Source organism: Pyxicephalus adspersus, chromosome 3 (genome assembly GCF_032062135.1).
Source record: "Pyxicephalus adspersus chromosome 3, UCB_Pads_2.0, whole genome shotgun sequence".
In the NCBI taxonomy this organism is placed as follows: domain Eukaryota; kingdom Metazoa; phylum Chordata; class Amphibia; order Anura; family Pyxicephalidae; genus Pyxicephalus; species Pyxicephalus adspersus.
The window spans coordinates 91,673,051-91,691,237 of NC_092860.1; the positions used below are offsets into that span (position 1 = coordinate 91,673,051).

General features: G+C 37.6%; 1 protein-coding gene across 2 annotated transcripts in view; it reads right to left on the reverse strand.

Annotated features, from left to right (window-relative positions):
• The window catches only part of TBCK (TBC1 domain containing kinase), a 128,983-nt gene that overhangs the window by 102,907 nt on the left and 7,889 nt on the right, over positions 1 to 18,187 (reverse strand). For both annotated transcript variants that reach the window (XM_072405674.1, XM_072405673.1), the window contains exon 3: positions 10,240 to 10,312. In XM_072405674.1, the coding sequence (XP_072261775.1) occupies positions 10,240 to 10,312 (73 nt within the window). The remainder of the gene's footprint in view (positions 1 to 10,239; positions 10,313 to 18,187) is intronic.

Genomic DNA, 18,187 nt, shown 5'->3' on the forward strand with positions numbered 1-18,187 from the left:
AATCACACGCATCCCTTGCAACACTAGTAGTGTTTAGTGAATGGCCCAGCACCTGGGCCCCATTCTCACTATATCACCAAAGATTAAAAACTCCCTTCAGTAAACCTCTTAGCACTTTTCAATTATTACAAACTGCAAAAAAATTATAACAAACATACTTTTGTGGAGTTGTTATTTTTACATTTGCTTTACTCCTGTTACCACCTCCATTAGCTTGATCGAGGCAGGTAGCTAAAACACACCTTAACAGGAGATTTAATACTACTGGAATAGTTATCTCATCCATTTAATTATGGTTTTATTATCACAATGGTCAGCCTAAAAATCGGACATAAAAATATGTACTCATTCAGCAAATACATACATTTGTTTTGAAGCGAATACAGTATAAAAGAAGTAGCATAAGGAAAAGGAAATCTTTGAAGCATAGTAAAACAACATTCCTGGCTTACTGTATTATAATTTCCTATCAGCCGGAATGTCATGATAAAATGGTATACTCATGGACTGTTTCAACATAATCATTTGTGAATTTCCTCAGTTATGCACGCTCATTTCTACAGCCAGGATCAGTACTTACTACTAAGTCTGTTGGTGGCCTACAGACCACCAAGTACAAGAAAAGTCCTAAAAGAAAACATAAAACATCCAGGTGATGCTGGTAGGGAGCCAATCACAAGTCCGCCTGGTTTCCAGTGAGATAATTTTCACAGGTGGTCTCCAAGACTGATCTATCACTAATGCATTCTGGATCTTAACACAGGCGATTTAAACACATGTGCACTGCATTTGTAAGGATTAACATTTATTTCATACGACAGTAATAATAACGCATATAGAAGTATAGAAAATATTTTTTAGTAATGTATTGAAGAATAATACATACATTGAAAGTACTTTGAGGAGCACTTGACAGATCAGATCTTGACATCTCTACACGTCAGAGCTTTTATACATTTCCTTCCTTTGTGGTTAAAACTTAATTGGTCTTTAGGACCCACAAAAAGATACCTTGTCCAAAGGGAGATATTAGGATGGGTGCTTTTTACATTGTATCAGACATAATTGAAAGTGCAGCCTTTCAAATCTAACTAAATGGAACAGCTGCTGTTACATTTGTTACTTGCTGTCAAACAAGCAGGATTACACTACAAGAAAAGGGAAGAAAAGGCTGGTTTAACAAAGTGGTGTTGAGTTTTGCACAAGTGGAATATATACACAATTTTATGGATATCCATGGAACAACACACTGCAGAAAAGAATATTTTTCCCATGTGTTCCCTGACATCATGTCATCCAGGTTCTCCCATGATAGTCTATCTTCACCAGCCTTGGAGAGCTTTAATAAATCAACCACATAATATTCAATGAAATTTAATGGTACTCATATAAAGGGGATGATTTAGGGAAGCTCTCCAATTCTCAAAAGGGATACACGTTCATCAGTGAAGCTGTTATCCAGGTTTATCCAGCAAGCCTGTAATGGATTTCTTAAAAGTAATTTGCTATTTATTAGCAAATGTTTTCAATCCAGGTTTGCTGGATCACCCAGCTTCACTGATGAAAGTGTATCTGCTCCAGCCTTGGAGAGCTTTATTAAATCAGACCCATAGCGTATAGATATCACTAAACAGTAAAGATAAAGATGCAGTACTAATGGATACATGTCACTACTGCATGTCCCACTGATTTATGTTTGGCACAGACCATTCTTGAAACTTTCAAAATGGAGATGGCCAAGGCCCATTTGGAGGCATACAACCAGGCACAAATAGAACATACTCACAAACACACCCATGTCAATAGACATATTGGGCCTGATTTATGAAAGCTCTCCAAGGCTGGAGAGGATACACTTTCATCAGGGAAGCTGGGAATTCAAAACATTTGCTAGCAAAACTCTATTCCGGAGTTTGCTGGATTACCCAGCTTCCCTGATGAAAGTGTATCTTCTCAAGCCCTGGAGAGCTTTCATAACTCAGACCCATTGCTTCTAAGGAATTGGAGGATCTAAACTATGTATGGTATATTGCAGTAAGTGAACTGAGGCCCTACTGATTACATAATTTACATGTGAGTTTACTGTTCCAATGTTCATTAATAATATAATTATATTTATCTTTGGCTTTCCCCTCACTTCTCTTATAAAGAACACCCCAGGTGTTTCTCTGCCTTGGATAATAACAATAATAACTTTTCTCTTGAGTGTTAAATACTCAACATCATCTTCATTCCAGCTTTAAATTATATTCAATGCTCTAGTTCCCCCTCAAACTCCTGAATTTATGTAGAATGAAGTGCTTTAGGACAATTCTACAAACCTCTGCATTGGATTCTAATTATATGAAACACCGTTTGCGACAACTGTATATTTTATTATTAATATTTGATACAAAACAGATTTCTCAGTGTGTGTGGATCTTAGATAAAAATTAGTCTGGCTAGTAACATTACCCTCTATGCTTGCAGAATCTCACACTAAAGGGCAACTTTTCATTCTTATTTTAGATTACTGTAGAAGAATTGTGGTTTATTTCAGAATCTCAAGTATGAACCAAAGGATACAAAATGCTTTGGATTCACCATTATTTCTCAATAGATTAAAAAAACATTATCTTTCTGCGTATTGTTTTTCAAACAAGTATCAGATATGATTTACGACAGACCAGAAAAAAAGATATTCCAAAACTTTTAATTCTCATTTTGGGTAATCCTAACTTTGTGTCTTACAAAATATGTTTTTTATTAATATTATTTTACTTCTGTAGAGTTTCACGTTTTTGCTTAGTCCAGTATTACAATGTATGAAACTCACTTTATACAAACGATATTCTATGTAAATACCAACAATGAACTTTTCTTACTTGCTCCCTTTTGACCTGTTTATTATACCAATGGTATGGTATTGAAAAAAGAATAATTGTTGACCCTGTCAGCAGAAACAACTAATAATATTTTGCCTGTCAGATAATACCTGTTAAGTCCTGCCCATTTCTTCTCTGTGAACCACAGATTAATAGCCCCCCTCTGTTATATAGATGAGAATAGAGGTTCTATAGTTCTAACACAAAAAGTGAGAGATGTCCTCATAGAACAGGTAATTTACTACTGGCAGGATCACCTGTAAAAAGAAGTAGGTAAAAAAAAAAAAAAAAACAGATATGGGAACTGGTAATCCAAAATATATTGCATGTTTGTTTTTTGATTTAGGCATTAACAGACATTTTTATTCAACAAATATAACTAAAATGTTTGGCAAATAGAAATAAACCGAAATTTAATTCTTGCCTTTTCTCTTTTTGGTTAAACATGGTGATGTGAAGTGATAATCAGTGTTGCATTGATCATGGCCCAAGGACATGTTACAGGCTATTTTTCACTTTTTATGAACTGACACGTGAGGAAAAAAAGTAAAACCTCAAAAAAGCATGTGATTCATCGAAGCGGAGAGGAAAACTCGCCAGTTAGCACGGGTGGTCTCCTATCATCATGGTGTGAATCACAGGCATTAATACTTTTTATGAAAATATCAGCAGATGCAAACAATTACATAGTTGAAAGATTTTGTTCCTATTAAACCAAGGCCACAGTTCAGTGAACGTTTAAAGCAAAACTTAGGAAAAACCTTGGTACCCACTGGACCCAGCAGGTGAAGGATTAGAAAAGAGGCTGGGTGGACACACAAAATAAAGAAATAACAAAAATGGAGAAAAGGAGGCAGTTGAATTTTAGTGCACTATGTGTAAAATAAGGCTGCACAAATGCTGGCAGCATGGTTGTCAATATGTCTAAAATGTAACAGCTGCCACTTCTTTTTTTGCTGGGGGGGTTGTTGGATTTCTATTGGTGTCCAAGGGGGCTCCTCGCTGCTCCTTCTGCGCATGCCCATTCTCAGACATGAGCAGATCGAGGAAACCTCTGGATGGATTGACAGATTTGAGGGATTAAAGTGTGATTTTTTTATTTTTGGTTTAGTTCCACTTTAAGCTTTAAATATAACTAATCATTTTTGAACCATTTTCCTTGCAATAGGATAACAGCCCAACTGCTATGCAGATATCACATTTATGCTATAGGTCTAATCTAATTAGATCATCTGCTTATAAAATAAGTACATGGTTTTGTTTAATTTAAAAAGGCCAGGCAATGCCTTCTTTCCTACATTCACTGCTACCATGCAAGTCTACTTAACATGCATTGAAATAATATTATTTTGGTGCAAGTCTTTAAATTTACAGTGTGGTAATGCTAAAAAAAACAAAATCGCAACTATAAGACCCAAAGGTACTCATGGCCATAATAACTGTATCCTAATTTCAATATTAAAAGATGTGTCTCCTAGGGATGTTCAGTACATCAGGTTTCAATCTATGACACCTGTTCTCCACTGCAGTCATAACAGCAGAACACATATTGCATATCCATTCTACTGATGATTGCTCCAATTGTCCTGAAGGCCCTTTTCTGATTATACCAAACCTCCAGGAAGTGTAATAAAAATATATTGGGGAAAGAAAACAGTAATATTTAAGCTGTTTATAAAGATGCGTGAAAATATGCTACAGATCAATGCCGATCTAAAGTTCCTCAGGGAATAAAACCACAATATAAAAAACCTGCTGAGCTACCCCATTGGGTTTCTTTAAAAGCAGTTTCTGGGTGGGAAAAATTTGTCTCATATCTAATAAAACTCCATGTGAGCCTCCAAACTGTAAATTGAAAATAATGCAGTAAAGTTAGAAGGCATAAGGATAAAAAATAAGGAAAGCCAGATGAAATAAAGCCCATGTAGAACATATACAAAATATATTAAGTAGATAATGTATGGATTTTTAAAAGTGTAAGGAGGTTTAAGGGTGGTGAAACAGGTAAGTCATTCACAGGTAACAAATACATGGGGGAGTGTGCAGTCATTGCATAGAATATATTGACATAAAAAATGTGTTTCTGTAATAGTCAACTCCATCAACTATCAGCCCTATTTAATGTGATACAGATGAAATGTCAGAGATTTATATTAATACACAAATAATACAGCTATCAGTTCACATTTAATGATTTTAGTATGTTTTATATTTAGATATTATATGGACCCATAACACAAAAGCAAATATATGAACCTTACATGAGCTTGATTAAAAAGTGATTGTCAGCTTTACACTAATCTGATCTGCAGGGGCAGAAGCACAGTCAAACCTTACAACTGTGCTCAAGTGAGAAGGTGCACTACTTTAAGTATAAACCCAAAGAACAGAGCTAAACACACAAGGTAAACAAATATGAGAGTTGTATACCTGTCAAAGCATTTTTGTCCATTATTTTGTCAATAACCAGGCCTGTGAACACACAGTAGGAAGAAAGAATCAAAGTTATGAAAATATCCATGTCACTACGATCTTCAGCGCCATCAAACCATAAGTGGTCAAACAGTGTACTACAGTCCCTGTATTGAAAATGCGATCTGAAATTCATGCCGGAAAACTGAAAGAACCGGATTATCGATGGTTGGATTTTCGATTGTCAACCTGTATTAGCCTTAAAAATTAATTTAATGTTTTATCTATGTATACAAAGCTGAAGTATTTTGTGTATGTTACATCTGCTTAAAGTTCAGCATTTATCTGATTTTGATTTAATGCATTTCACACATGTTTCGGAGAGCTACTCACATGTGTTGTATGGAGGCCTGCTTTCTAGCTTGTGTCTCTTACAGTTGTATTCAGAAAAAGAGCAGAATACAAGCCAATAAAGCCCAAAATCCATATATAACCCTGGGGAACAATTTTGAACACATTTTTAGTTGGCTTCAATTTTTAAGCTTATTTACACTAAAATAGGTATGCTGATTCTGAAAGTGCAGTTAGTTTTCTTCTATCACATCATGTTTTTTCTCCACTGATTATTTATTACTATTAATGCGATTACTGTAGCTTAGATTTGTATAGGCTATTCAAATTCATGCAAGAAAGTGTGGTCAGAGGTTGTGCGCTGCTCTACGTAGTAAATAAGCAAAATGTATTTTTCTACTTACACAGGTATTTTCTTTCTTTCAGATCATGTCTGGGTCTGCTGTTTCTCATCATAAGTGCCTAAACAACCCTGATTAATTTTGTTATATCTGTGGTAGTTTCACCATTCCCAGTCAAAGGGCGAACATCAGCACATTTGTAGAATAAGCCTATTTGTCATATTTCAAAGTTAAACTTGGTGATCAATATAAGTCTTAGGCCCCTCATAAGGTGTGCAAACAGTGTGTCGAAGGTTTACGGATGTGGACAAATTTTACTAGGGAATTCTGTACATGGTATAATACAGGTAGTCCCCAGGTTACATATGGGATAGGGACTGTAGGTTTGTTCCTAAGTTGAATTTGTATGTAAGTCAGAACAGGTACATTATTTTAATAAATGCAGTTAGGACAGATGTTTGTCTCAACATATTATTGGGCAGCATGGTGTCAGTTACTGTATAAAATCCTCACTGTGAGTTAATCACAAATAAAGCAAAACAAATCTTTATGGAGACTAGACATTCATTAACATTCTGTGCTCTGTGATATGCAAAAAGAAATAGCTGTCTTGGTCATTTAATAGTTACAAGCGCTTGCAGAAAGAGCTCACCCCACTTAAGATCACCCACAACATCAGCTGTGTGTAGAAAAAGATTTCTTCTACAAGTCATTCAAACCGCCCCGTCCCCCCCCCCCCCCAAGCCTCTGTCCCGCACACAGCGAGCAGAGAAGCCCCGTTTGTATCTAGGAGGCGTCCGTATGTCGGATGTCCTTAACCTGGGGACTGGAAGAATTTAGAATTTGGCTATTAACAACAATTTTGCTATTACCAGGACTTTAAGGGTAAATGCCATATGCTGCTGCATATTGCAACTCAAAAATCTACAATGACAAAGCAGCAGACCACATTCGCAAGGAGTGTTGGGGTGCCATTTAGAATAAACCACCCACTATCACATGTTGTGGTAATGAATAAAAGTGAATGCAAAATCTGCAGAATGCTAAAACTTGTGTATGTTTGGAAAGAATTTTTGGTTTTAAATGTGTGTATTTCAACTATATTTTTAGAGCTAAACATGAGAGATGACAAAAAGGGAAAGCTGGCACAGAGTACAGAACGAGAACCTAGTTGAGCACAGGACACAAGTATTCAACTCATACATTCATCTTTTTACCATCTGACAAACTCAAATAAATTTCAAATGCTAGTTTATTTCCAAACTTAAAAAAATGGAAAATTCATATGAAAAGAAAACACAAGTGTGAACAATTTGTCAGTCTGCACAAGCTCTACTGTGCTAGACTTAAGAATACGTCTCCTGCTGGGTTGGAACGGAAGAAGGCTACAGGTGCGTAAGGCCGTTTTGTTCTCATTTTTGCTTTTGGCAGTTGCTGAATGAATTAATCTTAGAAGCAGATGAGCCTCTGCTTTATGATCTTCTAAATGGAATAAACATTCTGCAATTGAAATAAAATGCCCCTCAACATGCTGGTGCTGACTCACAGCATGGTAAATCGATCCAGCAGATCAACAGAATGAAAATTTTTGTATAGGATTTTGGAAAGCATTTACTACTTTTTCACACTGCAGTTACAGTGGGTGTTAAAGACAAGTCAATATATTTACATATACAGTAGGACAAGATGTGTGAAGGCAGTCATTTCATTTTAAGTTAGTTGACAGCACACATTTTATTTCAAATTATAACATCATGTAAATGGGAATACTACTGGATCCGTATTGATTCACCAGTCAGATCTTATTGCATATGCAACATATTCAAGAATATGCCCTTTCCTGCCCTGGGAGACCACCCAATTCCTGGTAAATGTTCTTATTAACTTTTGCCTCGATTACTGCAACATCCTTTTCTTTGGCATTGCACTAACCAGACACTCATCTTTACAGTCTATTATCAAGGCTGCATTTAGACTTATTTATCCTTCCCTTCCATTTCTCATCTGCTGCCACTATTTGCAAATCTTTACATTAGCTTCGATTCCACCTCAGAATTAAATTTACCCTTCTTAGCTGTAACCCCGAGTGTGGCTCGGAGTAAAAAAACCCCAGATGATAGCGGTAACCCCAAGCCACAATCGGGGTAGCTAAAAAAATTCCCATCGGCATCCTCCAGTGTCCTGCCATTCACTGGCCGCATCCTCTTCGTCTGATCTGTCCCCCGGCAAGTGCGCTGACGTTCCCCGGGAGTTCCCAGTGATGTTGGTGCATGTGTCCGTGCATGCAGGAGCATGGCGGGAATTTCAAATATTTTGTATTAGATTCACCGCTTTTAGATATATAAATATGAACAGAAATGAACCACCCAGGAGATTAAGCTACTGTGCCTTTGATTTGCCCTGCTTGTCCCACCTAAATTTCTTACCTGATACATAAATACACCCTGACTGCCCCTTCTGGTCCTCCAATTACCCACTAATGGCTTCTTCACTTCCTCCTCATAATCTCTTCCCATGCACAGCTCCAAGACTTCTCTAGAGCTGTCCAGACTCTATGGAACTCTCTTCATCGCCCTATTTGGTTTGTGCCTACTTCCCACACAATCAAAACAACCCTTAGAACCCACATCTTCAAACTGTCATCTTTCAAACTGCTGACCTTCACCTGTCATGAAAGAGCTGACATTTCATATCCCGGTCCTATTGTGTATTAATCTTCCCCTCCTCTTGAGTGTAAGTTCTATTAGGGCCAGTCCTCTTCTCCTGTGTTATTGGTTGAACTTATCTATAATGCAAGTTTGTCATCTGCAACACCTATTTAATCTACAGCACTGTGCAAAATGTTAGAGAATAAAGGGTAGTTAGTAAAAAAAGGGTAATATTGTTTCTAATGGGTTATGTTGTTCAGTTTGTATTAGAGTAGAGTCTCGAATCTTTAATAACAAATGGAATTTGGAGTTTTAACTAAAATATGCCAACCCTAATAGCTCCTAATTATATTTTTAGAGTCTGAGCTATATATAGTAATACAGTCTAGACACCTAGGGTAAAATGACAAAGAAATTTACAGTTATTATTATGGAGTTGGAAATATTTTCTTCCCCACAAAACGTATGCACATCAACGGTAGACTTTTGTTTTGTCTACCTTAGGGCCAGCACTGCTATAATGAGTAAAATTAGTTTGAAATTAAATGAATATGCCATTTCAGCTCTGGTTACCAAAGTATTAAATGTTACAATATAGAATATTTTCAGTCTTTTTGGGCCATGGATAATATTGGGTCCTACTACTTGAATTTGAAATTTTAGATATAGATAAAGGTAAGTGCATTTTATAAACCACCGCTTCTATTTTTGGAGATTCCTGTGCTGGAACTCCGTACATTGAAATGTCTTGCTTCAGTTTACCTTGATGAATTCTTATCCCTCATGCTTATTAACAATAATACAAAACTAGGAAAATAATGTTTGTTCTGGATACATTTACTGAGACAGAACTGAAAATAGAGCTGGACTAAGAGTTGCCAGAGCCAAAGGCAGATTAGAATTTAAAGGCCCCCAAGCATAGATCTTCAATTTCAAATTATTTCAATTCGTATTTTGATCATTTACTACCTATAAATTTACATTTTAATGTAATCACTGTATGGCTTTCCTTACATATGCTGAAGAGAAAAAAAGCACCATAAATTAAAGTGAGCCTGAGAGAAAACTGCAAAACTGACCTCAACAATAGGTAGCTGACAAGTTACCAGTACACACGTGCAGCCGAGCAATCTAATAAATACAATGCTTTATGCACAAGCTATGCAAAAAGGGATTTAGTTAAAGTCATCATGCTTCCCTGCTCCAAAACATGGCAATTCATGCTGTACAGACAGACACAGTCAGTTTTAGTCAAAGAGGATGCTACCCCCTCCCATTCCCACCGGTTATTAGGCTCTGCCTGACTCTCTGGATAAATGGATTCTGCCTGAAATAGTAGATGGGATTTAATCCGCTTGGAAAGGGTTCATTGTCTTTGAAGGGATGTAGGTATGTGGTTATTAGTCAAACCAAACAGTGCTTAGATTATCACTCAGAGCTTAAATAGAACAGTATACAACTGATTTAACCAAATAGATAAAACTTAAAAAAACATGTAAAATACAATTATGACCCACCTATCAGATATTAAGTTAATATATATTAATAACTGACTTAAGCCAATTTAGCAGTCAAATTAATAATGCTAAAATGTTATTGTACTGAACTGTATTGAACTATTACCTCACAGGCTTATTGCCTCGCAGCAAATCTTCAAGACTTTTTTCATAGTGTTCAGCTACAACCACTAGTCTCTCTGGGAAAGAAACAGAAAACATAAGACATAATAATTCCATCACATATTCATGTTACTGTGTTACTAGATAGAGTAAAAACATTATCTTCTACTGATCAAAACAAAGTACAGACCAAATGATGGGTTAACACTAACAATATGAATTTTCAGTAAAAAAAAAAAAATGACATGCTGTCACACTTTATTCTCATTCAAGCACAGATATTCTCATTCTTCCAGATTTAATCAGTATCATTTCTCCCGCTGGCCAATCAGGAAATAGCCTTTTAATCATCCCTGGCTATTTAGCTAGCTCGGAAACGGCCCTCTTTGTTCCAGCCCCCTAGCTCTGATGGGCATTTCCTCTACACCTGTTGATTAATTCAGTGCTTTCCCTGTCCATCTCCTGTAATAACCCCTTATTTCCCAGTCCGCTTGTTCCCTTGGGGTATTCCAGTGTTCCTCCATGTCAGCGGTGGCCCCATGTCACTGGTGTCTGTTTCCTGGATTTCTGGTTCTTGACCCCTGGTTGTTCCAGACCTCTCTTGCTTGCTTCCTGCCTCAACCCCAGCCTTCCTTGACAATTCTCCTGCCTAGTGATTTGGTACCGTGTATCATCCTGCCAACCCTGGTGTGCCCAAGGACCACAACCTGGCAGTAACCAGCAGGGTACATTCCTCACTACTACAGGCTATGGAAAAAAGTCCTGGTTACTGCTTAGACTCTGTGCCTTGGCCTTTCTCAGTGCTCACCACCTCTGTGCAAGCCATAGCACCCCCTAAAGGCCCCGGCTTCACAAGTGTGACACATGCTTTACATTAATGCACTTATCTAAGCAAAATTACACACATCTCCAATCCATTCAACACTTTTTTTAAACTTCAAAAACATGCTGTACTCCACCGTCAGTCATACCAACAGGAAATGTCCACATCACGTAAGCAGTGATGTGGAAACCCAATAAAGGGCCCTATCTGCTGAACACAAGCAATACTCAGGACTGGGGTGTTTCACAATTGTGGATTTAGGGGAGTAAAAGAATTGCTATTCTTTTTTTCCCTAACAACAGAGGGTAGGAGGGTGGATTAGGGGAGTTCAGAGTCCAGTTTTAAATTTACAGGCATGCTTAGTTTAAAAGGGAAATTTTGGATTGTTGGGATGGACAGTCCACAAGACAAACAAAAAGAGCAAAAATTTTTCTAGGTCATTACCTCAGAAAGTTTTAAGGCTATAAGTTTAACGTTAGTTTTAGGAGGAAGTTAATAACTATGAATCTAAGATGGAATGCACTAGGTGCAAGGGTAAACCAGAATAAAATTCCGCTGCCAGCACTAAAGGTTTTGCCAAAAAAGTCCAACCTATTTACTTGGACAGTATGGAGCAGTTTACTGTCAAGGGGATCCTCTCCAGTGATGTGACAACTTTGATATCCCTCATTGTTAGGCCTACCCACTTACTGTTACATAGCAGTGCCATACACATTGAGCCTGATTTATTAAAGCTCTCTAAGGCTGGAGAGGATACACTTTTATTTGTTTCATTTGATCCAGCAAACCTGGGATAGATTTCCTAAATCGTTTGCCATTTGTTAACAAAATGTTTTCAATATCGAACCAGATCCATTCCAAGTTTGCTGGATCATCCAGCTTCACAGATGAAAATGTATCCTGATTTTAATAAATCAGGCACATAATCTTGTGTTACCAGTAAATCGGGGTTGTCCACACTACACTTATAGATGAAAGATCTCAGGCAGCTTGCTGGTGCTGTACAAATCCTTTAGGATTCTATTATGGCATGTCCTCATTCAATAAAAGCAACGTTGTAGTACAATTGAAAATAGATCTTTCAGATATTCTGTAACTGCAATCATTCAGGAGAAAAGCAAATATCTGGTTATGCGGTATAAGTTGGATCTGGAAAAAATATGCTTCATATAAACATTTTACTGGATGCGTTCAACTAGCTTACTCTCCGAGAGAGGAGGAACTCTGCTTTGGCCAGTGTGTTCTGTCTACCACCTGATGACTCTATGTAATGGCCTAAACACAGTAACGTTTAAAAGGTCCCACTTGCCCTAGAAAACTTTGACAATTTCTCAGCACATACTTTTACGAGTATAAGTAAAAGTGTATTTATAACCTGTACATATCCATGTGTTACTTCTGACAAGTTTTATGGTCTACAAGTGACATTGTCTTGTTCAAGCACATTTACAAAAGAGCAAAGCTGATATTTGTTTTTGACCTTTGCACACATATTTTACAAGGGAAAATGGAAGACTATGTGCCAGAAAATAGTCTCAATTACTTGTTTCAGGTCTCTGAAATAACTAGAAAGGAAAAATTGGTCATACAATTCCATCAAGCCTGAATTTAGTTTACACAGAGTAAAGTCAAGTAAGAATTTATACACTGTAATTCTGTTTTAAATATTGCTTTATGTTAGTGGCATACATCAGAAAACAAAAGTTCCATCACACCATTTTTTCTGACTCACAGAAAGGTGTACATAGATGGATGTGTGGTACAAAGTACATCGAAACCCAGGAACAAAAGTTTACAGCTGAACTTTAGTCAGTATCCTTAAACCTTCCCCTCTTTCCCCTGTGTAGTGCCCTTTGGTACTTTTGTTAATCAACGTGACCCAGTACTGTGTAATGCTCTTTTTAGCTCATTACAGGGCCTGCACAGGATCAATCAATATGAACTAAGAGGGGGAGCCCACAGTTCCTGCCAGTCTCTGTGACCAATCAGGAAAAGGGCATGTTAGGGCAGGGAAGACATAGATATTTTCAGCTTTCTCAACTCAGCACACTCACTCACCCTAAGTAATTCTAGTTTCATATATGGTTTTCATACATTGCTGGCATGCTGTAAAACAACCCTCTCTCTTGTGTTAACACTGAAGTTTTGGCAAACCTTCATACCTTTCTCCCCGATGAGATGGTCTCACTATGATGAACTTTGTCTCCCAAACATTTTTTAACTAACCTCCCCGCCCTAACTAATGGTCCCGCTCTCCAGCAACGCACTCGCGAGCAGATGCCAGGCTGGCATTTGTTTCCCGTGGCCTCACGTCCCCAAATGTTCACACGCTGGGGACGCAGATGCCGGCCAGGAGACGCCAGACATCACTGGAGGACCCCGCAGGCACTGCTGGAGGATGCCACTCAAACGTGGAAACAAGGTAGGAGTTTTACCCTCCCTGGAAATACCACCCCAAGTGTGGCTCGAGTTTACCGCTTTTGGTATGGAAAATCCACCCCGAGCCACACTGGGGAATACTGCCAGGGAGGTTAAATCAAAAACCTTTACTCATTTTATTGTGTCTTTCCTTATGCAGGTAAAACCCTGTACTACCACCGCCCACTGAACTGCTTTGTCGCTTCATTGAGTGTAAGTTTAGCAGAAGTCCATGTGGTATAAACACCACGAAAGAAGAATAGAATATTTTAGAATAGACAGGTATTTATTTAGCTCACATCACTGCCTCTCACATACTGTATCAGCAGTCATTTCTGGACTGCACTTGCATACAGACAACCCGAGGACATCTCCACACATGAAATGGAGACTAAATGACAGAAAGCAAAGGGGAGGATCAGTACAGCACTCTTGAGTAGAAGTGAGCTGGGTCATAATTTTAGTCCACAGGCTTGCACAGGCTTTGGTTGCACATGAACCTTATAAAGACAACTGAAGCAATTTTCACTTTTGCCAGGCTTTTGTAAACAGGTAAACCTTGCAACAGCATAAAACTCCAATAATATAATAAATACCTGAATTCTGCTTAGAATCATCTTTTCAATGCCTGAAATTCTTTTATTACTCGGTAATATCCAAAAGCTTTGTTTAACCAGAGAATTGTGAAATGGACATGATTTCTCATAATAATGGTTTAGTTGCTATGTTACATGCATTAGGCTCTCTTTTGGCTCTTCTTCTAGCCAGAATGTCAGTAGGAAAGATTTACATCAGAGAAAGTCAGTTGTTGAGATCTGCAAATATTATACATCTGCATTAAATAGTATTTATGACTGGGATAAGGGAACAATCCTCTGTCCCTATTATTACTTTTTAAACACGTCATAACTTTAAGCTCTTGAAAGGAAGGCCACAGCACATTTACTAAGAGTGTAAAGGCTGAACACTGTAGACTGTGATAACAGTACTGAATATATGACATAATGGTGGGCTGGAAACAAAGACTAAAATAAAAAAAGAATGGAAATACACTCAAGACCAGAAGAAAAAGTTTATTATAAAAAGTGGCATTTCTCAAGAGCTAAGCAGACAATGGGATTAATGAGTAAATAAAAGTAGAAATATTTTATCATTTTAATAAAAGTGTTGCTTGAATGTCTCCAGTTGTATTTGTGTCTAGACCTGTTTAGCTGAATATACCTTGATGTTCAGGTTCTATAGGGAATAATTATTGGTATTTGTTATGATCTCAGAAGAGTTGGTAAGGTAGCCAAATCCACCAACATGCCATTTGAAGACCACCACATGTCTGAGGGATATTGTGTTATTTAAAAAAAGATGGGGGGGGGGGGTCTTGAGTTCCCTAATCCTACTTTATTGAGGTCTAGATTACTTAGATACTTAGTATAGGCAAAAACCCTTGGAGTGGCCTCCATAAACATGTTTAGAAAGCAGAGAGAGAAGGTCATAGAGGGCTCTATACCTTCCATATACATACTATGTATGTATATACACACACACACACACACACAGGTAGTCCCCGGGTTAAGGATATCTGACATACAGATGCCTCCTGGGGCTTCCCTGCTCACTCTGTGCAGAACAGAGACTTGAAGAGGGGAGAGGGCGGTTTGCATAACTTACAGAAGAAACCATAATATGATCTAATTCTTGAGGATGCAAATGTCTATGGCTGCTTCAAGTTTGAAATTCTAGCCTGCCTAAGAATAATTATAGCAGTGAAAGCATGAGTACACTATTGGAGTTACAGAACAGATCAGCCATCACAAATGCAGATGAGTAATCTAAAACAATTAGCAACTAAATAGTTACAACCTGAATCTTATTTAAAGCCTCTTATGGTGGAGAGAGTGGTGAAGGGACCAAGCAAATCTTGGTTAAGATTAAGAGGAAACTGTCCCACACTGGTACAAAAATCTTTTCAATTTAGGGAAATTTTCCATGGAAGCCAGCATGGGACTATACAGTGAAACATCCAATTCAGCATCCCCAGAGAGAAAGGTCCTGGTTCCTGTGCCCTAAGAAAAGGGTGCCATTCGGTGCTGGCAATGTTAAGACTGGGGGTAATATCAGAGTACAATGCCCCTAACTGAAGGAACCCATGCAATGTGGAGCTTCCAAACTGTCATTATTTGCCCAAGAAGCATGTATTACACATCCTCACACCAAGGGGAACTTTTGAACCTGTGGTGGTCAAAAATCAATCTCCAGCCAAAGGACTGTATTGTGAATCTAGTACAGGACAACACTCAGGGAGGTTAGTCCTGTGACCAAAACTCTGCGTTTTACCATATTCACTGAGATACCAAATCTTAATCCCTAGTGCTTGCGCTGATTACTACACCATGTGGGATAGTAAAACATGAAGTTGGTCTGGTAAAGAGCTTGGTACCCCAATTATTGAGGGACAAGCCATCCCCAGATTTTGGGAATTATATGTAAATTATAGGGAAGAAGGGTTTTGAACAGGAAGTCCTAAAAAATGGATGATGATGATAATGTTGTTATTGAAATACCTTTACACCTGAGGACATTGTTCTATTGCTGAATTATATTGCAGCAACTTCCAAGCAAGAACTAGCAAAAGCTAATGGGCACTTCTCCTGAGCAGTTCTAAGATCATTTATTTGTGATAAAATATCTGACATCTGGCCTTCTCCACTTGTCTTGTGCAAGTCCTGATCTACCTGTAAGAAACAGTTCATGCTCATTTGCTTTGTTGAAGGGAAGATATGTCAGCCTAGACACTTTTACCTTTACATGCATATTATTGTGTGTACCTTTTAGATTGAACCATTGGCCATTTTAGATAATAATGTCTATTTCATAATTTGTCATAAGCTGTATGTGGTATGGAAATAAATACATAACTCACTCCCTGGTAGCATCAGGCTTTTTCATCAAGAGATGAATTGAGAATGCTGAAGGAAACATTTGGAATTCAGTGTATAAAGTGGTGTCATATCTATACTGGTGCTGGTCTGGTATAGATATACATTTGTTGTCCTTTTGTTTTTCATTGTTGTGAGGGATATTTTCAAGCCACATAAACCAAACGTTTCCACTTCATTACCTTGGAGAGTAATGTTTGCTTGTAACAAAGGAATTGGAATCTGTTCTAGCAGAACAACTTTCTAATTGCTTTTCCAGATACACAGCTTTTCATCACCTCTACAACACTGAGAATATGTTATGTTCACTGACAATTGTCTTTATTACAAGCTCAGTAATCCATTGTTCCACTTTATTTTATGTTCATTTCCATACACTTCATGAATCGGAAACCTAACCAAGGCTTAGTTAAGCAGAGGAAAAGGAACACCACAGATTTCGTTTTTGCTCTGACTTCTTTTACTCTGACATAGATAATGGTCTACAAAGAAAAAGTGTTTCTCTTACACAGTATTTCTCTGACTCTAACTACAGACTACAGTAACTACTGAAGAAAGGATGGAAAAACAAATAAAAATATAAAGTTTTTGTCATATAAAAATTTTATGATGTGTTTTCAAAAAATTAAGGCTGCACAAGTAAGAGGTTGTTTCACTACTATAAAGGTTAGCTGAGCTATTATTCTATTTTGCATTCATACATAATTTTATTCCAAACTATACATCTCAACAGTGCTTTCATTAGAGTTAAAAAATGCATACATATTTTTTGTAAAAACAGCTGTTGTTGGTCAGTGCTTAGGCCAATTTCACTTGTGTTTTAAACTCATTTGACTAATGATTATAAAATTCATCTAACTTTAACTCTATATTATTTAATGTGCTTTTATATGCTTTATATGTACGGTATAAACATTCCCTGCCCATCTGGCAATGTTGTGCATAACAAACCCAAACCACATTCTGATAATCTGTGAAGAATTGAAGAAAATCTCCCCCTGTATATGAGGGCATTAATTCCAATCCCTAGCATTGACACTGATGAAATGCTCTGTATTTTCTGTGTATTCGGTGTGGTAAGTCAGAGGCATCATAAACTGAAAATTAGAAGACAAATGCATTATGTACTGTACTGACTGTACAGCCATGTTCACATGGATAGTTGGAAAGTGAGATTACATTTGGTTTTAAAGTGGTAAACTCAGCTGCCTTGAAACACATTAGTGTTGACTATAGTGGTTGGCGCAAACATGGGGTTACTTAAGCAGTGTGTTGAATAGACAACGACTGCCAGACCAATAAAATAGTATCTTGGAACTAGGGATTTACTGCAAGCAGCTGCAGTCACCCTGTCACCCGTCTATCAAAACTGACACTGCTTCATCACTAAAAATCCCTCTTTTATTTCAATGAAAAAATCACCTGGGGTATTGAGAGATTAGCTGTTGGCAGATGTCTCAACCAACCAGTACTGTCTGGTAACCATCCAAGTATTTAAGATCCATGCTCAATGACCTTTACTTTACAGTATTACAGGTTTAGCATTATCACATTTTTATAACAAACAAATATCCTATTCAAAGTGAAAAAAATAGTTTAACTTCCCATTGGTTGTGCATCAGCAGACTTCTCCTAAACTGCAATGGCAATGTGGTTCTATCGCAAAACCATATGGTGATGGACTGCAGCAAGTTACTTGTATTTGCTATGCAGTTGCTGTAGAGTAACTCGAGTGAGGCAGAACAGGTGGGTGGGATTGTTAGGAGGTTAAACATTTT